Source organism: Leuciscus leuciscus (assembly GCF_965113295.1).
Source record: "Leuciscus leuciscus genome assembly, chromosome: 14".
In the NCBI taxonomy this organism is placed as follows: Eukaryota; Metazoa; Chordata; class Actinopteri; order Cypriniformes; family Leuciscidae; genus Leuciscus; species Leuciscus leuciscus.
In genome coordinates, this window is record NC_138738.1 from 10,071,486 (window position 1) to 10,096,076 (window position 24,591).

General features: G+C 38.2%; 2 protein-coding genes across 4 annotated transcripts in view; both read right to left on the reverse strand.

Moving 5' to 3' along the window:
* Positions 1-861: 861 nt before the first annotated feature.
* On the reverse strand, positions 862-20,690 carry rbm6 (RNA binding motif protein 6). Its single transcript, XM_082190361.1, has 23 exons — positions 20,602-20,690; positions 19,814-19,924; positions 16,800-18,351; positions 16,374-16,463; positions 16,134-16,203; positions 14,683-14,756; positions 12,258-12,329; positions 11,854-12,142; positions 11,602-11,759; positions 11,389-11,489; positions 11,158-11,221; positions 6,102-6,186; positions 5,949-6,013; positions 5,716-5,839; positions 4,143-4,240; positions 3,752-4,048; positions 3,506-3,649; positions 2,549-2,620; positions 2,089-2,325; positions 1,865-1,939; positions 1,642-1,718; positions 1,486-1,537; positions 862-1,393 (listed from the first exon to the last, which is right to left on the reverse strand). Exons 2-23 carry the CDS (start codon positions 19,858-19,860, stop codon positions 1,301-1,303), a joined length of 3,936 nt encoding a protein of 1,311 aa, XP_082046487.1. The 5' UTR covers positions 19,861-19,924; positions 20,602-20,690; the 3' UTR covers positions 862-1,300.
* A 300-nt stretch (positions 20,691-20,990) lies between these two features.
* camkva (CaM kinase-like vesicle-associated a) overlaps positions 20,991-24,591 on the reverse strand; it is a 33,664-nt gene continuing 30,063 nt past the window's right edge. For all 3 annotated transcript variants that reach the window (XM_082190326.1, XM_082190324.1, XM_082190325.1), the window contains exons 9-11: positions 24,473-24,551; positions 23,975-24,062; positions 20,991-23,679 (exon numbers count right to left, since the gene is read on the reverse strand). In XM_082190326.1, coding sequence (XP_082046452.1) covers positions 23,428-23,679; positions 23,975-24,062; positions 24,473-24,551 — 419 coding nt within the window. In that variant the 3' untranslated portion in view covers positions 20,991-23,427. The remainder of the gene's footprint in view (positions 23,680-23,974; positions 24,063-24,472; positions 24,552-24,591) is intronic.

Genomic DNA, 24,591 nt, shown 5'->3' on the forward strand with positions numbered 1-24,591 from the left:
AAACAAACAGTCCACATTCCTCTCTTTCAACAAGCTCAAACTCAATGGATAGAGACTATTTGTCCACCAAGAAAAGGATCAAACACTCATTGAATGTCAGGGTAAGGGATCTTTTCATTGCAGGTTCTGCTGATGTATTTCTTGCTGCTGACTTCTATAGTACCTTCAAACATGTGCTTCAAAAGTTCATGTTGTGCACATAAATGTACTTAAATGTAAATAAGCAAGGAAATGACAAAATCCTGTTCCCGCAGAGTTCAGATCTATCTGTGATTATCAAGTTCTCCAAAAGATCTCAATACCTGGATCCGTTTTGTTTGATCAGGGTTGGAGGTGAACTTCGCAGGAAGGTAGATCTCCAGGAACAGGATCGGGCAGCCCTGAGTTAGATGCTTTAAACATGAAGAATCATGTTGCATAGAGGTTATTGGCTCTAATAAACTGCATGATTCAACATTTTATAACAAAGCACTAAAAGGTTCAGTGAAGGCTTTAGAACTTTGACATTTAATCTCTGCCTTTGCATGCAATGAACTTAAGCACTGTTACTGTCAATGCATCACTTCAAGTTTAACTCGAGGCACTCTTCTACAAAGATGAAATTCAAGACTGCATGTGTAGATTCATTCTTTCAGCATTAGACATTTCTGAGGTGCGGCTTAATGTGAAATTGAAATAGCAATGTTGACAATAGTTATGTACTGCCACCTGGAGGAGGGTGTAGGAAAAAAGGCTCTATCCTCTTTTAGTGATTCCTGACACTTTTGAGACATCCACAAAGACTAAAAAGGAGATGTATCGGTTTATGTAAAAATAACACATAAAAACAAATCAGTATATAAAGACAACAGACTAACTGTATATTTTCAGTCACATTGAGGCAGTTTATTGACCCAAGGACAAACTACAGTAATTTTAAGCTCCTTAATTCAAATATTTCATTTTACAAATGAAATACTACTTAAATTTACTACATAAAAAAGGGGGAAAAAACATGGTACAACATCAAATTAGGAAATATTTTTTTTAAAAAGCCCTGAAGAATAGAGCTACAAAAAGAATGATTAAACATAAAGAGTACATTTGGCTGCAAGGAAATAATATTTTCATTTTACACAGGCACACGTCACCATATTCACAAAATGAGGGGTCAGTCACAATAAGCTTCTCCAGGAATTATGTATCAGTTCAGAGAGTAAAGCCTGGAATGAGCTGCCAACAGACCACACAACACTGTGTGTGTGTGTGTATATATATATATATATATTCACAAATTCTTTTGTGTTCATTCATTTCACTGTCAGTCTAGCTCATTGAAACGTGCAAACATGGCCTTCCGAACCGCCTGCTTGTATGTGGCATGATTCCAGACGACGGGTTCCTTTTTCTTCCGCTTTGGTAAGAAACAAGAGGGAGAGAGCAGATGAAATCAATGACCCTCAACTGCCATAGCTCAAAACATCCTGTAGCTGAATAGACACTCACCTCAGCGGTTTCTAAACCCAAGCCTGGTCTCTCGCTGCCTTTATGACTGTCCCTGTAACAACACCACAATGTGCCACAAGTCAATATTCAGGTATGAGGGTCCATATCAATGCCAAGTTTAAACGAAATGTATTAGGATTCTGAAAAATCCCAAACCTTGAGGTGCCGGCCCATGTGTTTTGCGGCTTTCTTCTTTTTGCTTCAGGTGAACCGTTCGACTCTTTAATTTTCATCTAAAAGACAAGGGTTAAAAATTAGACTACAATGAAAAATATACTTTTTATTTTATAAGTCAATGCTGACCTGAAATTATTACAAATCTACTAGAAACAACTAAAATGATTCAGATGTACATAACTGACAAAGGGAAAAATTATACCTCTTTTTCCTGGTTTTCTAGAGCCTCAAGTTCTCTCTTTGACCTTTTGATTTTTAGGTGAATCTCCATATTTTGCTAAAATACAGACAAAAACAATGAAGAGGTCAAAACCTCACCAACAAGTTTTTAAAACTAATATATATTTCTTCTCTATAAAATTTTAATAATCGCATTACGTCAACAGTCCTCAAAGCCCACATAGGTTTTAGTCAGAGATTTGGTACCTTATGCAGGTCTGAGAGCTGCTGATGGCGGAGCAGAGCGTCTTTATTAGGGAACTGCCTCCTGCACAGAAGGCACGCCATCTTCTTCCAGTCTGTCAACCTGTCCTCCTTCTCGTCCGCCGGCGGCTGGCTCTTTGTGGGTCGTGCAGCTTCTTGCTTCTCATGTTTCTCTTCTTCCTCTTCGTCGCTGCCTGCCCCGTAGTCGGCCGCCAACATGCCGAGAGAGCCCATGGGCCGCTGCCAACACACAGAGGGAGAGGGGGGAGTTTAGCTTTGATCTACAATGACACTCACTGTAAATCTGCTTTAGTGTGGGTTATCAAATAACCTTCATCAATCAGGGTCAAGGCGATGTGTGTGCCCTTTCAGCTGTTTGGGAAAACTGAGTCTGAATCCATGAAGTTTGTTAGTGTGCATGTTAATGTGTGTTGTTGTTGTTACTAAGACTTTGAACTCTCACCTTCGATGATTTTTCATCTTTTTGTTTTGGAGGAGCAAGAGGCTTCTTGAATAATTCATCTGCGCCAGAGACCTATATGAATAAGGGAACAGTATGGCAAAATAACAGACAAAATGTTTAAAATAAAGATTTAAACTTATCTAAAGTTTATAAGGCGGTTATAGACTTATGACTGATGGGTAGAAGCAGACACTGTTAACTGACAATTTATTGAATTTTAAAAACACGTGTCTGGCCTATTGCATTTCCATTCTTTATCAACGAGGATGCTAAAACATGCAGGTGAAAACAGATGAGCAAAGATTGAAGGATTAAAATGCAGTCCATTTAAATAATTTATGGGACACTGCAACACACAACACTCCATAAGACCAAAAATACCATGTTACAATATTTTGCTGACAGATAAAAAATAAACATGGCACATACAACCCAATCGGTTTAAGTGAAAGACAATGATTATTTTTTGCACAAGCTCTGGAAGAATAATGAGAAACACTACATTTTTATATTTTATTGAATAAAAAGTGGTTTGTAGCATTTCTATGTGGTTGCTAGCAGAGGGCAAATAACACAATGGCCATCAGTCACTCTGCACATGCATTCTAAACACTTACTTTACGTTTTTGCTCCATCTATGTAATAAATGCACAGCCTTTAATGAATGAGGTTTTATAGCGTATTTAATTCAACTACTCAGGTAATGTCAATGGTATGACCCATTTCAGGGGTAGCCAAAAATTACAATTTAAAATCGGAGAGAGCTAGACATCGAAATCACAAACAGTCTGTGCCAAAGTTATTTTATTAGTATGTAAGGTTTGAGGTTTGTTTAAATTCTTAACTCCGATTGAGCCATAGCAATAGGAATATTGCCTGAGCAGAGTCACCATACCTTATTTACACCATATTTTTATGGACAGGAGAAAAAAGAAAAGAAAAAAAGGGTTCTCTGACCTTCCTTTCAAAGATGGCGAAGGCTGCATCAGCAGCCTTTGAAGGCCTTTGGTCATCTCCAGACTTGAAGAGAGGTGAAGGAGCTCGTACGGTTTCTTTCTGCCTGTTCTGGATTTTCGCCCATCGCTCCATGTCTTTCATTATCTGATGATCAGATCCAAAATTACCACACAGATCTAACAGTGTTTTTTTTTCCATTTCTTGTAAGGGACAGAACATGTGATGGAATATAAGTGATGTTAATACCTTAAAAGCTGCTAAACTTCTGGGCTTTTCCTCCTTTTCCTTCTCTTTTTTTTCTGCACGTGGGGCAGGTTCCTCATCCGACCGCACCTCTGCCCCGGGCTCTGGAGCCACCTCTGGAACCACCTTCACCTCCTCCTCAGTGATGGGCGTGGCTATAACCTCAGCAACAGTTGCCACAGGAATACCAACTTCAGGGGGTGGCTCGTGAACATCAGTGGAAGAGCTCTGGACTGGGACGTAGGTTTTTGTGGCACTATCCCAGTACAGGTACTGCTGATTCTGAGCATTGTAGAAATACTACACAAGCAAAAATAAACATAATGTCACTGTACACTGTATTTTATTCATATTACACATTTAGGAGAATTGAAGGGCTATTTCCTGTACTTACCCTTGAGTTGGGATCATAGTACAGGGTAGTCAGGGGGTCATAGTAGAAGCCTGATGTAGCATCATAAAGGAAGGCTGACAAATCCGGAGCCTCAGATCCTGCAATAACAGGAGCACGATTATAAGATCAGATCAAAAAGGATCTTCAACTAGGGCAAGTGAATACTGTAAATATACATCTATGCGCAATCTGTGTCTGTCAAGACAGATGTTTTAATAGCATTTTAAGTAGCATACATGTTCAATGCATTTGGTTTCAAACTGCCTACTTTAAGTCAATTCAAAACTCTAATTCAACTATGCATTTGAATCACTGCTTAAAAATAAAAAAAACTGACTCAACTGGCATTTTTTATGTATTCAAATTTTTTGGAACAATATGTTTAAGAGTATTGACAAGATAAAACTAAATTAATGAAGTGTTAATAATAAATGATTATTATTATTGTTATTATTATTAATAATAATAATAATAATAATGATAAAATATTGCATATTACAATGTAATGCTTTATTGGTACATATATTTATAAACAAAACTGCATATTATTTGGCTTAGAGGGTTAGTTCACCCAAGAATGAAAATTCTGTCATACATTTTTCTCCCTCATGTTCCAAATCCAAATCCATAAGAGTTTTGTTTATCTTCGGAAGACAAATGAAGATATCCATTGACAAAATTCTGCTGTCCCTCCATTGACAGCTACGCAACAACCACTTTGACGCTTCAAAAAGTTCATAAAAGAGATTGTAGAACTATGAATCGAGAGGTTTAGTCCAAATTTTCTGAAGAGACACAATCACATTATATGAACAGATTGAATTTAGGTTTTTATTCACATTCATCAACTCACACATCAGTTATTATAAACAGAAGCTCAAGCATGTTCGCTTGTCGTGCGAGAACCAATGAGGTTCATTCTCGTGTGTTACGCAGCACGTTTGAGCTTCAGCAAGAATCAATGAGGTTTATTATCGTGTGTTACGCAGCACGTTTGAGCTTACGGTTTGTTCTCACGCGTCAAGCAGGTTCAGTTAATGTTCTTCTGTTTATGTTCACTGATCAATGTTTATATGTGAATAAAAGCCTAAATTCAATCTGTTCATTATATAAAGTGATTGTGTCTCTTCAGAAAATTGACTAAACCGCTTATTTCGGTTAGTTTGACGATCTCTTTATGAACTTTTTGAAGCTTCAAAATGGTAGTTTCCTAGCTGTCAATGGAGAGTAAAGAAATGGCACAGGTTTTATAAAGAATATCTTTATTTGTGTTCCGGAGATGAACAAAAGTCTTACGGGTTTGGAACAACATGAGGGCGAGTAATTAATGATAGAATAAAATTTTTGGGTGAACTAACCCTTTAAGACAAATAATATACTTATAGCATTATATAATTACTGTAAAAAGGCTGAATAGAAATAACGTAAGATAGCAAGCCCTACCCCTTCACCCAAATGTTTTAGCGCAATAAACATTATACTAACAAAAGAGTACCAAAAAGTACCATCAAATTAATGCCATTGGCAAACAAAGCGTTTCCAAACGCTCCACAAACAGTGAACAGTGCCATACCGTAGCTGTAGCCGTCAAGGTTCTCCGCAGCTCCAGGGAGAGCAGCGTCAGATAAAGCTGCAGTCTGGTGCTCAGCTGTCTGGACTGACTGCACCATTGCTGTTGTCTCAGAATACATCACACCCTGTGCAAGCCTGAGAGTCAGTTACAGTCCAAAAACCAATCTTTCCTGGCTTAAATTGGCCACCCTGTCTCAAATATGTGTCTTTGTGCTAGTATAACAAGAAAATCACCTGTGTAAAGCTTGAACTCTGCATTGCAGCTGATGACAATGTGACATCCGCTCCCATTGGGTCACCTGCAGAAAGTCCCACAGAACACATCTAAATATACTATGCTACAATCAATTTCAAAACCATAATAATGAAAAAGTAAAGACCATATACCTTGTACAGCAGGTGCAACACCCATAGTCATATGAGAAGGTGGAGGATAAAATTGCTGCTGTGGCGGCTGATATTGATGTTGTTGCTAGAAAAAGAAAAATTATATAAGAAAACTTTAATACAAGATATTCGATGAGAAGATGGACTGTTCACACAATGTTAAAACACACTAAATGGAAGTGAACTCCGACCATCTGATATATTTACAGACCTGCCAACCTTGCAAATTTTTTTTGCGTATCGCCGACGGGGGGGGGGGGGAGATTGTATGGGCGGTTTGGACGACGACACACATGCGTTATATAATTGCATTGCATATAATGTGTGCTGGTCAACTAATCTAAAATTAAGAAACCCCTAGAACACAGTAAAAAAAAAATTACAAAAAAACATGAAAAAAGATTCATGTGTACAATTGACCTCTCGCCGGCCCCTCCCCCAAAACGGCCATTGTCCAATCACACATCATAGCAACCGTTACTATGTGAGCAGGTCCGACAAACATTCTCCAAGCAAGATGGTGAAGCGGTGCGTCCACGGCGTTTGTAAATATGTGGAATATGGGCTGCCTCCGACAAAAAAACATTTTCTAGTCGACTATAGTTATTCATTTAAGCCATTAGTGGACACATCGCCCCTTTATATTAATTGAATAACTTTAATACAGGATAATGAGCGTTTACGTAATATAGCCGCACTCAAGCGCACGGCCGCACGCATAAAGCTTGCCACAAAGAACCGGTAAAAGTAATTTGGGGTCAGTAAGATTTTTTAAGAAATTAAGAAAAGTAATAGGCAAGGATGCATTCAATTGATCAAAAGTGACAGTATAGACATTTATAACGTTAGAAAAGCTTTCTATTTCAGAAAACTCTGAAACTTTCTATTCATCAAAGAAACCTAAAAAAAAAAAAAAAAAATTCTACATTGATAACAATCAGAAAGATTTATTGAGCAGTAAATCAGCGTATTATTCCCTTAGGTAGGTTACACGTTTTCTTGCGTGGGTGGATGTTGGAATCAATAATAATCTAAACTGATTTGCCGAAATCAAAATGCTGACATTGAAAGTCCCGCTCGGAGCGGTAAATACTGTAAGACTAGGAAAGCTTCAGGCCCAGACGGCATCTCATCTGCTTGTCTAAAAGCCTGCGCTGACCAACTGGCCCCAGTCTTCACGCAGATCTTCAACAGATCATTGGAGCAGTGTGAAGTTCCCTGCTGCTTCAAACGCTCCACTATCATTCCGGTTCCCAAAAAACCTAAAATCACTGGACTTAATGACTACAGACCTGTCGCTCTCACGTCTGTGGTCATGAAGTCGTTTGAAAGACTGGTGTTGGCCTATCTGAAGGACATCACTGGACCCCTTCTGGATCCCTTTCAGTTTGCTTACAGAGCAAACAGGTCTGTGGATGATGCAGTCAACATGGGACTGCACTATATCCTGCAACATCTTGACAGACCTGGGACTTATGCACGGATCTTATTTGTGGACTTCAGTTCGGCCTTCAATACCATCATCCCTGATCTTCTCACAGCCAAACTGACTCAGCTCTCCATGCCATCCTCAATCTGTCAGTGGATCTCCAGCTTCCTGACAGACCGGCAGCAGCGAGTGAGACTGGGGAAGCTCACATCCAGGACCCTCACCATCAGCACTGGCGCCCCCCAAGGGTGCGTTCTCTCCCCACTGCTCTTCTCCCTGTACACTAATGACTGCACTTCTAAAGACCCCTCTGTCAAGCTCCTGAAATTTGCAGACGACACCACCGTCATCGGTCTCATCCAAAATGGTGACGAGTCTGCTTACAGACTGGGGGTTGAACAGCTGGCTGTCTGGTGCAGCTATAACAACCTTGAGCTGAACACGCTCAAAACAGTGGAGATGATTGTGGATTTCAGGAGAAAATCCCCAGCACTCCCCCCTCTCACCATCATGAACAGCACTGTGGAAGCAGTGGAGTCATTCAGGTTCCTGGGCTCTACCATCTCTCAGGACCTGAAGTGGGCAAATCACATTGACTCCATTGTGAAAAAGGCCCAGCAGAGACTGTACTTCCTTCGCCAGCTGAAGAAGTTCAATCTGCCACAGGAGCTGCTGATCCAGTTCTACTCAGCCGTCATTGAGTCTGTTTTAAGCACTTCCATCACTGTCTGGTTTGGTTCAGCTACCAAATCGGACATCAGGAGACTACAACGGACAGTCCGGACAGCAGAGAGGATTATTGGTGCCCCCCTGCCAACCCTCCAGGACCTGTACTCTTCCAGAGTGAGGAAGAGAGCAGGTAAAATCATCACAGACTCCACTCACCCTGGACACCCCCTGTTTGAACTGTTACCGTCAGGACGGCGACACAGATCACTGGCCACAAGAACATCCAGGCACAGGAACAGTTTCTTTCCACAGGCCATTTCCCTTCTGAACACTTAACATGCCCCCCAAGGCATATGCCTGCAAGTGCAATACTCCCACTGTCTAGTGCAATATTCTCTTAACTCAGGTGATATTTATATTTATATTATTCATACTACTCAAAATACTGTAAATATGTTCATAATCTGTAACATGCTCTAGACTCCCACTGTCTAGTGTAATATTCTCTAACTCAGGTGATATTTATATTTATATTATTCATACTTCTCAAAATACTGTAAATATGTTCATAATCTGTAAATGTTTATTCAGACTAAACCCAACTGTGACCCCTTTTTTTTACTTTTTATACTATTTTATTTTATTTTATTTTTTTATATATTTTATTCTTAGAATTTGTATTACTATGTTTCTTGTTGTATTTGTATTTGTATATGTGCACTGGAAGCTTCAGTACCAAGAAAAATTCCTTGTGGGTGCAAGCACACTTGGCAATAAAGCTCTTTCTGATTCTGATTCTGATTCTGATAAATCAAACAATGATTTGTCCCTAAATAATGATATATTATTCGTATATATATATACATTATTATTGATAGGATGATAACAGGTGTCGTGATCAGAACTGCTGCTGTATCAGTCAGTGGTTAGATCAGCTTTGCAGTAAAAAAAAAAAAAACAGGACAAGGGAGATATAAATGATGCATTATTAATTATGACAAATAAATGATGTCCAAAATACAGGACATTTGGCAACCCTAACGTTAGTTTTTCCCTTCTCCAAGAACAAAGCACATAACGTGAGCAGGGCTGAACTGGAATAATAAAAAAAAAAATCAAATTTGCTAATAAAAATTAGCAAAATATAGCTAACAGCTCAGATAACTGCGATTGTCTGCAACAAATCGGAGAAAATCAAGACAGAAGAAGAGGTCTACGATGCCTACGGATGCTAGTTGATCACAAACTTCCAAGATGCCGTCTGCGTGGGTATTTTTTTGCGATTGTCATGGGGTTTCTCAGATTTCGCTTGAGACCGGTAAGCATTAGCCTCGATAGTAGTCGTGTCTCGTTCATTGCGTATTTTTATATTTTGAATATATCCCTCCACTGCATACTGTAACCACTTTTGCCTCGATCTGGAGGATATCGCGAAGGTATTGCTCCAAAAAAGGTCACTGACACGCACGGGTATACCTCTTCCCGTCATGGCAATCTGTCGCGCTGGTCGTGTTTGACCATTTGTTTGTCGGACGTAGCAACAGTAACTAAGGGGGGCGGGGCTCGGCGAAAGGCTAATTAAGATAGGCTAATTAATTTATTTTCCAATATCCAAATATGATACTAAATACCACAGGGAAAAGGGCTTCTATTTGTGACGTGCTGTCTTTGCATTTAAACATTGCACATTTTAAACAGGACACGAATTAACTGAATAAATGTTAGCCAATACAAACATATTTATAGAAAACAGTTGACAATGAATAGACAGGAGTCCAATAATAGCATAACGAATCACTTATTCTAAAAATAATATAAAGTAACGTTATAAGTTCCGAATCCGACATATAATGAGGGCTGTGTTAACAGTAAACGTCCGTCATTTAACGAATTTTAAAAGCAGGGATGGATAATACAAAATGCTTTTTGACAGAAAAAAAAAAACAAGCAAGAACAAAATTTTAATTTAGCCCGTCAATTTTAATTTTACAATGATCTTCTCTCTCTGTGTGCGCGCGTCCGTGTTTGTGAGAGCTCGCGCAGAACTGATACAACGGTACTTTTTAATCCATAAGTAACTAACGCGCTAGTTTTCATACAAAATAAATATGTAACATAATTAGGTAGGCTACTTTAGATATAATTAAGACAATAACGTAACACATACGTTTCTCAACACTGAGAATGAATGAATAAATAAACGCCTGTTTCTCCAGACTCGCGCTTATCAGTAGGCTAATCCACAAATCACAGCACTTTCATAATCACTAAGCCATAGCGATTTCAAGATTTATAGTTCAGCATTACTTGAGCATTTTATTATTTGCATGACTGAATGATGTCTTCCTCTTTTCTGAGTGACCATGAATAACTTAACGGAGTATTTTAAGAGAATCCATGCGATCTGTGTGATCATCGAATCCATAAGATTAAGTTAACTCAACAATCAACTTTCCACATCGACCCCAGGCCGTTTACCTTCAGGAGTCAGAAGTACTGTACTGTCCTCGCTTATGACATCAGTCAGACGACGGCCGCGGGAGTGGAAGGGGGATCGAGCGGGAATCTTTATTGGTGTCGATTTTCAGTCTCTTTTTAATGATAGGCCTTACGCATCTGTCAATCATCCCCGCTTGCTATTTGGGGAATGAACCCAGCGCAATGATTGGTCGAACTTTTCTTCTTTTGCTGTAGCTTGATTTGAGGACAGCGCGTGCACTGTGCACAGAGGCGTTACCAGGTTTTTGCGTAGTTTAGTGTGACAAATCGTACCAGCGTACTTTGAAGTCAAAATGCGTATCCGCTACGCAAAATGCGTACAGGTTGGCAGGTCTGTATTTAGCTGTTTTTCAGCATCTCACGCAATGGGTGCAAATTTTTTAAAATGTTGTATCAACTTAAAAAACAGTTTAGCTGTCTGTTCATTAACAACTAATGTTATGCATTAAAATGACCTACCATCATAACATCTGGAGGGAATCCCAGGAGAGAAGTGTTTGACTTATCATTGTCCCTCCTATAGCTGCAGTGAAAAGATGAGTAACCTTAAAAGGCTTCAAAGCTCAAACAACAACAACAATTCATATAAAAATTTCTTCGCTTATGACTTATGAAATGTTTCCTCTAAGAACTATATCCATAAAATATTCTTTCATTACTTTCATATATTACAGCAAATATGAGACTTACTTCTGATTTTTTAAAGGCTTGGCAACCTCAGCATAAACTCTGACTCCATCAATCATGATAGGGCGGGGTTTGGTGAGCAGCTCCACCAATCGTGTCACATGCTGCATATAAAAATGAGTGGTATAGTTTCTAATGGACCAATCAACACCATTGAGCTTTTAAAGATATTATATTATAGTTAGCATCATAATATTATATGAAGGAATAATATACCTCATGCGAATCCATATCAACAAAGCAGAAGCATTTGGATCCAGGTGACTTCCCTTTAACCAGACGTACATTGCGCTCATCCAGGTACGCAAATGGATCGAGTGCTTGCAAAATTGTCTCCACGGTAGTGGTGGGCAAAATGTTCTTAATAATCATTGCTATAAATAAACATAAAAACTTTAGAACAATCTGCCACCTTTTATTCATTTTTTATTTTCTTTTGGAAAATGTCATTCACAGTTGGCCACTTACTCTTACTCTCCTTGAAGATTGGATCTGAGTGTTGCAAGTTTTGTCGTGATGCTCTCTGATTGGTCCATTCCTCAGTCTGTTGCTCCACCTCCTGCTGTTGTAGCTGTTGGTCCACTTGCTGCTGCCATGCTTCTGGAGTCAAGTTGGAGCTTCTCTGCCACACACCTTGAGAGGCGGGATCCTGCACAGGTTCGGCATCGGTTTCCTCCTTTACAATCAGTGGCAAGACTGGATTTGGTAACAAACCGTCATCGCTGGCTGGAGCGGCTTTAGTTGGTGGTTCATGATACTGCAATCCAAATGACATAATATTTAAGGATTTCAATGGATGAGTTGCATCATAGTTAAAATCAATACAAATATCTACAATATAAAAACAAAGCTTTCCCAAAAAGGAAACTCACCTGTTCTTTCACATTTTTGTCAGGCTGGATATATTTGAGCAGAGCAGTCTTGTCACCAACCTTAACAGATCCCTAGAAAACATGAATAAAGTATTTTAATGCAAATTTATTGACATCTTCCCCAAAAAACAACCCAACTTAAAAAAGAAAGGTATTTCCAAAAATGCCCAGCAAACCCATTTGATGCCATAAAAACAGGCAGGTCTGATCTGGGCTTTGCTTATGCCCAGGTTTGGACTAAAATGTGCTTTTATCTGCCTATTTAATACAGACACTACAATGTGAAAATTTTGTGGTTTGTGTACTATCACCTTAATGTGAATGCTAACTATATAGTAATGTCAAACTATATACTAGAAGCAGATCCACTGCACATTGGTCATCCGTAAACAGGACTAATAAAGAGAAAAGTGCACTTCTTGCAAGTGTGCAGACAGATAGCAGAGGAGAAACTTGCAAAAGTTGACCACTAGTACACAATTCACTCTAATAATAGGTTGGATGGCCACAGAATTTAACTTTTAAGAGAGGGTGAAAATGGCTCAAAACAGCAGTGACATTCTATATATCTACTAGGCCAGAGATAGGCAACTTCGGTCCTGGAGGGCCACTGTCCTGCAGAGTTTAGCTTCAGCCCTGATAATACCTCACCTGCCTGTATCTATCTAGTAATCCTGAAAACATTGATTGCCTTGTTCAGGTGTGTTTAATTAGGGTTGGAGCTAAACTCTGCAGGACAGTGGCCCTCCAGGACCGGAGTTGCCTATCCCTGTATTAGGCCATCAACCTTTCACCTTTTAATTAACATACATTTATGCTGTTTATAAATAGGGTTTCAAAAGACAGTCCATAAAATGGCTGGCCCATTGGGAAAAGTCCCAGTACTCCCTACTGTCGCCAGTTCATGCCTGATCAAAGAAAAATACTGTTTATGGACAAATGTTAAAAATAAAAATCTTTAAAAAGCTCTTCAGCTTTTAGGTTGAAAGATCATTCTAGGTAAGTGACTTCGGTGTTATGTGATCAGCGTTTTATCATCTTACCCACCAAGTCTTGCTGGACCACTGTCCCAGTGATTCGTTGTAGTTTTTTTTTTTTAAGTGCATCAAGTACATAAACAATTTTTTATTTATCCTGCTAGCTGGCCAGGCCAGCAGAGAAATAGTTTGTAGTTTCAGGAGAAACAAGAACCCTGAGCAAAATTCTTTTCTCAAAGGTACTTTGGCAGACAAAAACGGGAGAAATTATATGCTGATACAACCAGAACAACTCACAGGGAATTCAAGTTTCAGCACAACTGCCAAAAAGCTTTCAACACAAACCCAAGCAAACTTTAGTTTCTGTACTCGCCTTATATTTACAGTAAAAGTTTCATTAGAAATGCAGAAATACTACAACACACAAGTCTAGATTTTCCAAGTCTAAAATGTCCAAACAAACATCAGCATGGATCTCCACACATCCAGATACACAACAACCATGAAGCCAGTCAAGCTGGCGTAAGCAGGAATGGAAAGAACAAGTTTGTTGAGCTGGATGAGATAAGACGCCCAAACTCAAGATGATGAAGGCAAAGAGGAATAAAAGACTTTGTGCTAAAAGCAGAACCAAAGAGCACAGTTCTGGAACTCCATAACGCCGTAAGGATGAAAGATAAGTGTTGACACAGCACAAGTATAATACTGACTCTGCTGCTGTGTGCATAACAGCATAAAGCTTTACCTACAATCGTAGAACAACCTATTAATCAAAAATGTAAAATGGTGAAAACAGCAACTACCACTTTCCCTTGAAGTCAGCAAAATATGACAATCCAGAAAAGGAAACTACATAAAGCGTTTCAGTCAACACAGAAATCTTGAAAATCCAAAATTGAATCATTGTAATGTAAGAAAATACAGGAGGCCAAAGAGGAATGCATAATTTTGCTTCATTACCACTTCAGAATGTACCAGTGGGAGCAAGTAAAAAGTGATCATAAGACAAGTTGGACAAATGAGGGAAACAAATATTATACGGTTGAAACCGTTGAAAGGAATATCAAGATTTGAAGAAATAGTTGCCGCACAACTTGTTGCACATATGGAAATCCAATTCCAAACTCAGTATGCAGTGTAAATATTCATTAAACTATCTATTTCTGTGTAAAAAGTTGAAAGCAATTACTCAGCTAATACGCCTATGGCAATCATCAAAGAACATTGGATTCCTTAACACTACGCTCACTTGCTACGTCTGAAAACTAATGTTGTAAACTAAGTGGCGTGTTTTAATTGGTCATGATTAATGAGTGGGAAAGGTCTTTTCTTGAAGGTCTCCCATCTACCCCATTCCCACCCAGAACCCAGCCACCTCCCCCTCCCCAGGCCCAAGCCTTCTTCCTGTTAGCAGACAGAGCCGTTGGATGAGGACGAGGATGGGCCACCTTGTTGGATTCCATGAAGTGGACAGCATCCTCGAGGTTTAAAAACTCCACATAGGCCGTATCGTAGCTGTAACCTGGGAACAGCATTTGAAATACAGATGGGTTTGCGTTAGTTAATGCAGGTAAATAGGAGAATTTTCAAGAGAAAATAAGCAGTGGTTCGTTTCACGAAACATGTCATAAAGCGAATTCATACAGGATGTCTTTTGCCTGTTTTGGCACATTTTATTTCATTAGCAACTTTGCTTTTAATTGTTTGAAGTCAGTGACAAAGAATCAGAGCAGCCTCAACTCAGAGACACTTCAGAACCCAAGACATACATTTATAAAAAATAAATAAATCAAAATAGTAGTAATAGAAAAAAAAGAGAACCAACGTGTAAAAGAGAGCTTAATCTAACACTACAGTGACTAAAACTGAGTTGCTAGTAAATGTCTAATCACATTACACCTAAAACACATCGTAAAAGACCCACATGCAACAGCAACAAACTTGCAACAGTTTGAACAATAAAAAAATTAAGTTTAATAGAGCAAAGAAGTGTATGGGATCACATGGAATATAATGGATCTTTAAAAACCTGAACTGATTTATCAGATTATGAATAAAATTATGGTAAAAAGAAACACTATTCACTAGTAATTAATTGAAGTTCTAGAGATGCCATGGCTACACAATGTCATGTTAACATCACTGCAAGTTAAAAAAAAGAAAGAAAGATAATTGTGTAATTAAATGCAGTAATTAAAAAATGACTAAGTCATTTCTGATGTCTGTATAATAATTATTAAATAGCATTTGACAGAAATGGAAGATTCTTCTAGTTAAAGAATAATATAGAACTGTACTAAGTTGTATAAGTATAATGACTACAGAACTTTATGATTTTATTATAATTCTTTTATTAATTTCCAAAAATGTGTATTCCCAGCCTTATATTTTTAGGTTTTGCAGGGAACACTGAACAGCATACTGGTATATTGGATATTCTTTTGTGGAGAAAGGAAACTATTCTGGCATATTCAAAAACCACTGAAACCCTTGGCAAACGAACCCAGAGAAGAGCATTTTGCAGCAACACTTCGTAGGGCTGGTTGGTATCGTCACAAAGTAGGGATGGTTGGTATTTGCGTTTCGACAGTTATTGACTTGTTTATAAAGAGATCCGTGTTTAAGAAATTCCAAATTCCCTCCAAACGCATACCACCTTAAAGATGGAAGCTGCTCAGAGAAAATTCAACCTCCCGCACAAGAACATGTGGAAAGGGGACAACAAGAGATCCTGTAGCATGTTCGGAATTCTGATGAGCATTTCTTTAGAAAGCAAAAGCGACTCAAATGCAGAAAGTACAATCGATGTAAAAGAGACAGTGAGCGTAAGATTCGGAGAGCGAATAGCGAAATGTGGTTGCGAATCGGTCAACAATGTTTACAATGAACAAAATCTCACCTGGCACGACATTCTTTATTTTCATGCCCTGCATTGGCACACCATCACGAACCGCGAAAGCATCCAAAATCTATTAAATAAAAATAAATAATTAGAGTAAATACAAAGAATGCTACAGTCAGATTCAAAGACAAAAACACTTCTTTTGACAATCATTCAAGTAATTTAAATCTATTAAGAACTATTTTTCTAAAAATAATATGAAAATGATCACAGTCTGAATGATCCAATCTTGCTCACCTGCTGCATTGTGGCAGTTTTAGGAATTCCAGAGATGGAAATGGTTTTTGAGACTTTTTCCTGGACACCTGCACTCCTGTAATCCTGGTCCTTTGTTTTAAAATTCACAGCAGTTTAAATATTCAGATGATTCACAAGTCAATTTCTAATACTAGCGCGTCTGAATGTACATTACGTTTTAAATAATCGTTTACGTAAGATGTGAAAATAATTGTTATATTATTATCCATTATATGTCATATGAATTACCATATGTCACAATAATTACACCCCATGGGGGATGAAAAATGAAGGCAATTTAAAGCAAAAAAAAAATCTATTAATTGAATTTATATATATATATATTTTTTTATAAGTCAGAAAAAATGTGTAGTTGGAATAGAAAAAGATTTTTTTGCTTTCCATTAAACAAAAACAAAATCCAACCTGAGAACCAGAGTCATCTGGTCTTTGAGCTGGACCCAGTTTGGATTCCTTGACATCTTTCTCAGGTGCTTGAAGATCCCCAAGATTGTAGTCGTATTTGCGCCCTGAGCCAGTGCGGTAATCAATGTCCCTATAATCCTGATCCTGTCGCTCACCTCGATTACCCTGGTTTTCCTTTGGCCCAGACACCAAGCATTCTCTCGGTGGTCCCTGATCTGAAGCAATGTCACTGGATCCCTTAAAAGGCACATGATCACTTGCAAAATGATGCTCTTGTTTTGGCGGGTTCTTGTCTTGGAAATATGGAGGTCTACTTCCTGCTGGTGCAGTTCTGTCCGGCTTTTCGTCTCTGTCACTTGGCCAGGGTTTATCACCTTCTCTAATTGGGGCATTTAGAGGGGGATCAATTGGAAGAAGAGCTGGCTTTGGAGTTGTATCTCTGCCTGGGAAATCACTAGGAATATTTTTGTCCCAGTTTTGGAGTTTGGAGTCTCTCTCTGATCGATTAAAGCCTGTGCCGTCTTTCCCCAGAAAACCAGACTGCCTGTCTCGGTCTCTGTCCTTGAACTGAGACCGCTCTCCAAGATCTACATCTTTTCCACGGGGAGAGAAAAACTTCTCTGGCATCTCTCTCGGGAAAAGTGGCGGCGTTCTGCCCATCATCGGTGGAAGAGAATCTCGGTCTCTTGTGCCGTGGCTGTGCCACTCGTCTGAGAGTGAATCACTTTCTCTTCCTCTGAAGCCCATTGGGCTGTCAATCGGCTCTGGGAATTCTCTATCCCTGAGAGTCAACTCGTCGGCTCTGATCATGGATTCTGGGCCACCACGACCCAAAGGCATATCAGGTCTTCCTCTGATATCCATGGGAACACCATCATTGTCTCGAAACATCGGAGCAGGCTGGTCCCTAAAATCATTGGAGGATCCCATGCGGTTTCTCAGATCCATATCAGATTCAAACCTTCCTCTTGGATTAAGAGGAGGAGTCACACCACGTCTTTCAAAATCCATCATTGGTCTGTCTCTGGAGGGCATGTCCATGCTGAATCCATCAATGCCACCCATTCGTGACCTCTCCCTATCTCTCATGTCCCCAATATCTCCATTTCCGCCCATAGCCACCATAGCAAGTCTCCTCCTAATGTCAACGGGGGGAAGCCCAGGCATATCCATTTGGAATCTCTCCCTCTCCCTCATATTCATGAATCCGTCCTCCGGCCCCCTCATATTACCACCTTGCATGTCTCTGCCACCCATATCCATTGGTGGCCTGGATTGACCCATAAAGCCTGGAGAATTCTGAAGGTTGTTTCTCTGATCCATTTCAAAGCGCCTTCGAAAATTCATGTCCATTTCATCTCCAGGCCTGAAAAATTCTCGGGAAGGCTCTCTTCCACGGTCATGAAGACCCATATCTCTTCCTCTCATATGGGGTGGGCAGTCGAACCGCCTCATGTCCATGGGTGACCTGTCCATATTCATGCCATCTCTACCTCTGAAGTCCGGTATTGGGCCATCTCTACCTTCAAACATGCCTCCACGAGGTTCCCCACTGCAATAAAATCAGACACATTAGTGCAACCTCGCAATCTTTTACTTTTTCTCAAAACATAAACTGACTCACAAAGATGTAATTCATCACATTAATGTACAAAAGTCTTAGGCCACCATTAGACGTTGTTTTAGCAATGGTATAATGACCATATATAATTATTTCTCAGTCTCTTTATTTGAATATGACCAGAAAATACAGGAAACATGTATGCAGTATTAAAAAACTGGTTTCTATAAGTTAAAGTGGCAAGTATTTAGTGATCTCCCCTTACACTTGAGCAATAGCAGGAACCTGGCTCTCTTAAACCTAAATGGAACGGAAAAGGACTGGAAGGCCAAGAAAACGTTCAAACTATGAGTCAGAAAAGAAATCAGAGTTTCTACTTTGAGAAACTGGAAGTAGTCCAGGTCGTCACACTAAATACAGATTTTTGCTTAAAGAAGCCATTTTGTTTTGAAATTTTTTGTGTACATATTTCCTGTATTTTCACTTTGTATCTTAATAAAGAGACCAAAAAATAAATATGGATGTTCATTAAAACTTTGCTAAAACAACAAAGCTAGTGGTGGCCTAAGACTTTTGCACAGTTCTGTATTTCTTGAAAATAAAGGCTATTTGGTTTGATATTTGTCTGCTAGTTCAACACAGGGTATATGCAGGTTTTTAAAAAAAATCAAATTTAAGGCTTTTTAAGATTTGCACAAATAAAATTTATATTGTATGATTACCATCTTAACAGTAAAAGGACTGTAAAATGATGATGTGAAAAACAACAACAGTTCAAAAACCGAAGCATTATAAAATAATAAACCTCACATTTCAGCCTTTAAATCTTTTTTTAAGAAAAGGAATTTTATATTCCTGTTTTTCTGTCCTCTTGAAATAATAATTGAGACTTTTTAATATCATTTACGACCTAAATTTAAGGCCCACATTAATTGTGTTCTTAATGTTCAAATATGTTTTGGGTTTTTTCATAAAATGTCTCCTCCATCACATGACAAAATCTGCAAGTTTGGATTTTTTGTGTGTGGCTGTGCAATGCCCACTGACAGCAATTCATTTCAGGTACATTTACATTTATTCATTTAGCTGACGCTTTTATCCAAAGCGACTTACAATTGCTATATATGTCAGAGGTCGCACGCCTCTGGAGCAACTAGGGGTTAAGTGTCTTGCTCAGGGACACATTGGTGTCTCACAGTGGATTCAAACCCGGGTCTCTCACACCAAAGGTATGTGTCTTATCCATTGCGCCACCACCACACCAGGTACAATAAAGTTGAGCAATTTTTAACAGAAATTTTAAGTTGCATGTCCCACAGTATAACTGCACTACAATAAAGAACCAATAGGAACACAACAATTGATAGCCTATACTTTTCAAATGTTGAAACAATTGACATACTCTTGTTTGTGAGAGCATCCGATGAGGTGTACTTGATTTAAGATCTCTTACCGAAAGGGCATTCCTCCTCGTGGTCCAGGTCTTGAACCGTTCCACATTGTGTTCCTCCTCTCCTTGAAACGTTCCCTTCAGCACGAGTTTCGCGTGCAGAACGTTCTTTCACTTAGGAAAAAAAAGAACTGATCATTAAATATCAATTAATTTGTCATTTACTCTATTGTCACATAACGTCCGGGCTTTAAAGCCTCATTCGAATAAATATACTTCACAGAACAAGGAAAATAAAGATATTCTGTCATAGAAGACATAACGCATTTCATTAACTATTAATCGTTCTAGAAGGCTAATGGAAATGTGATATTTGCATAGCAACACGACGAGGTCTTATGAAAACCGTTTTAATGTAATTTTTCAGGATTGGGAATTTGGGATTGAGTTTCAGACTGAAAAGCAAGTAACGTTACGTTGTCAAACCCTCATGCTAACACAATACGTCTGACTAGTGTGAGTATCTAAAAGCGCTGAGGTCAAACTAGATGTCTGACATCGTTGTGTGAGTAAATACACATGAGCATCATGTCAAAATACTAGTTTGAGAACTCAAATATTTATTAATAAGAAGGCAGGTTATTTCTTTATTCATCTCACAAACCCGCCCTCATAAAAGAAGGCTAACGCGCTAACTTTAGCTCTCAATCAAGACATTTTCTTCATAGCACGTAGAGATGGACGAATTAAACAACGTTTTTTTAATCCATCTTTATTTTACAAAAAGCTACAACTAAAAATGGAAAATGTATTCTCTTAAACGTCGGTAAAAACATTTTAAGACGTCTCACCTAGCTTGTTGTGTTCTTTCCGCGGGGTCCTTGGGTTTACCGACAAAAAGAGGCGGAAGAGTACATACTCCGTTTCCGGTGAATGAGGGCTTATGGGAGTTGTAGTTTAAAAAAACAAAAAGAAGATGAGTTACCCTATGAAAGGACTATGAAAGTACTTCATTGCAAATGTAATATATATCTGTATGTCTATCAAACAGTGTATTATAATTATATTATAAATAAAGTATTATACATGTAGGCCTAATATGGATTTTTACTAGGCTACTGCCATAAATTCACAATACATAATATAGCAATTGCTATCAGAGGACACAGGTAAGGTTTTATTTGCGAAATGTTTTGTTTAAACTTAGTACTAGACCAGAAATAAGAAGCACCATAGATACTCACACTGTCCAAAAACATTTATTCTGCATATCGAGTAACAAAATACAGAAGCCACAAATAAACAGTGACAAATACTTTAGGCTGAGCTGATACATGAAAATGCGAATCACATTCACACATATTTAACTGAGTTTACGATCACTTATTTTTCTGCTCTGTCTTCTATTACGAAAACTTTTCTCAGAAAATATATTTCAATGTTCACAGAGCCTGCAGTCAGTGCATCCTAAAGAGGAAAACATAAACAGGAAAAAAATTGATCTGAGGTCAAACTATTGCACATAGAGGTCAAACAAAAAAGTACGTCCTTACATTACCTTTTACATTACGGAGATAATACTAACAGATACAACTCAGTGAAGCTTTATACAATGAGGAGTATATTTAGCAAATGCTTAAAAATAAACATGTGATTGTGATCACCATGATGTCATGCTAAAGACAGTTAAGTAAAACTAACAACATTAAACAAATAAATAGGCCAAAATGGACAGTAGCTACAGTGGGATTTGCAGTTTAAATAATTTTTTTTTTTTTTTTCATCTCTCTCCACATGGACAGTAAAAATAAAGTCTGGGTTTGGCAGAATACATTAACTGGACATAATATACACATAGCTATAAGATCATGTCGAGAACACAAATGACCATCAAGAGCAAATTGCTTGGCTACCTGTATGAAATATGGCAGGAACATCTTATCACCTGTATAGCAGTTTCACAGTATTACAGCAATATTCATATTGCTTCATTTGTACTGCACATTTACAGAACGTTCTGAAAACCCATAGTCATCAATGTATAAGACTTGATGACACCAGTTGCATTCTATATAAAATGCAGTGCTCTTCAGAATACAGATATAAGGGCAGATTGAATAAAAAGAGCTACATAATTCCTTATAGGATTGTACAGCGAAAGAAAAAGAAACATGATTCAGCAGTACAAAAACAACAAATAATATTATATTGATATGATAGTATTGATAATAACATTATAATTTGTACATTAATGAAGTACAGCAGCAGTTTTAATAGCTAGTTAGCCAATATTATGACGCAAAATATTGATATGAATTGTAATTAGCAGCTGTGCTCTTCTGCATCAAACAGACAATTGGAGAAGGTCTATATGAAAGTCTACATCAAAGTCTAACCTTTTTATATTTCATAAATATACATAAAGCATAATATACATTTTGTTTGTGTTTGAGGGCATTATCTTCTATAATGGCTTTAAGATTAATCTCATTAGGTTGTATTTATAAAAAATAAAAAATAAAAAGGTTCAAGACTTGCAATGTGGGAAAAACAAAAGTCTAGAACATATCATGGTTTTCCATTTGCAAGTTTCAGGTATGTAACAAAAAAAAGCTGAACAAATAACCACATAAACAGAACTTAACACATAAACTTAAAGGACAAGTTCGGTATTTTACACTTAAAGCCCTGTTTACAGATCGTATCTGATGAAATAGAACGGTTAAGATTAAAATTTGGACACATGCTGCTGTCCCGAGAATTTTAGGTTCATTTCGCTTTTGTGGACCTATTTTGCCAAACGCGTCACACCCGTGATTCTTCCGTTGAGAGCTTGAATAATAGACACTCCAGCCCAGTTGGTGGCGATAATGCACCTTTGCCAATTGCAAGCAAACCACGGGCATTTCATTGAATACACAGAAGAAGCAGAAGAAGAAGCGGCGGAGTAATACCGTAAAGGTGCTGCGGTCTCACAGCACGTCCTATTAAGTCAATGGAGTTGGACAAAAACTACGATAAAACCTGTTGGAATGCATCTTTTTCAGCGATTTTTGAGGGAACATATCAGTGAACACCCCCTGACCACTCGGTGAGTTTCACATCTTTGTAAACGAAAGTTTAATGTGTTTTTAGGACGGAATCTTCCAGTGCACATAGACAACCATTGTGGGGGTGGGGGGTGGGTGGGGGGGTGGGGGGGGGGTGAAGCGAAATAAACCTAAAATTCTCGGGACAGCAGCATGTGTCCAAATTTTAATCTTAACCGTTCTATTTCATCAGATACGATCTGTAAACAGGGCTTTAAGTGTAAAATACCGAACTTGTCCTTTAAAACTAAGAACCAAACAAATAAACTGTAATGGCAGCAAAGGTTTGGAGGAGGAATTTTTGAATTGGTTTGAATTAACAATGGCAAGTTTTGGAAATTAAATCAGTGTGTATTATTCGAGAAGTAACCAACAATATTTCTTTGATAAATCTATTTAAGAAAATACAGACAGACTACTATGGGTCTGGGATTTACATTTTAAATTCTTCGTAGATTACAGCATTTTGCACAAATGAAAATGTAAAATGAACTTTGCTCCACCAATAGATTTCAATATGGTGCTGCTCTATTTGTCACTATATTTCTCTTAATGTATCCAGCATTATATTCCTCCCTAGTCTCCCCACTAACGCTGCTGGGATGTCGACATCTCTCCATTGCACCGTGTTGGAGCTGATGCCTCCTGCCCCTGGGCCTCGGGGTGATCTTGGCCGACCAGGGTGCTGTGGGGAGGCACTGGTGTGGCAGCCAGGGGAACAGGGGTGGTGCTGGGGGTAACAGGTCCTCCTGAGGCTCCCAGTGCGGGACTAGAGGCTCCAGAGTCACTCTGATCTGGAGCCCTGAGTCTCTTCATCATGGTGGTCACACGAACAGCTTTCTGTATAACAATAATAAAAATGATGTTTTAATATATGTTTTAACTTATAATAATAATATTAATTATTAATAAATTAAAATGTCTTTTTAATACGTAAACCCATATAATTTTCCGTATATACTATTCGTATACTACTGTTTGTAACATTAATAAATGCCTTTACTGTCTCTTATATTCAATTTAATGCTTGCTGAATAAAAGTATTAATTTATTGAAAAAAATGTTTTACTGACCCCAAACTTTTGAATGGTAGTGTATCTCAACGCAACGACTAGACACAACTAGATCATCTTACCTTCCATTTAGCTTTAGCAAAGTTTTTCTCGATCTGAGCACAAACGCCATCTTTGATGTTCTTGTCTGAGGCAGCATTTCCAGATATCCTAAACAACAAACACACACAGAAATGCACAGCAGTTATTTTTTTAAACAATGCTTCAAATATTAATTATAAAAGGGTAACACTTTAAAATAAGGTTCATTAGTTAACATTAGATAACATGAACTAAGAATGAACAATACGTCTACAGCATTAATTAATCTTAGTTAATATTAATTTCAACATTTAATAATACATTATTAAAATCAAAGGTTGTATTTGTTAACATTAGTTAATGCACTGTGAACTAACATGAACAAACAATGAACAGCTGAATTTGTATTAACTAACATTAACAAAGATTAATAAAAACTGTAACAAATGTATTGCTCATTGTTATACATTAACTAATGTTAACGAATGAAGCTTATTGTAAAGTGTTACTTATAAAAGACACTGGAAAAGGCTCCTTACCACTCATGGTTGATGGCTTCCTGTGCAGTCAGTCTTTGGTCCTGGTCCACATCCATTAAACATGCAACTAGGCTTTTTGCTGCAATTCAGAGGGCTAAGTTGAATTTATGTTTTGATCA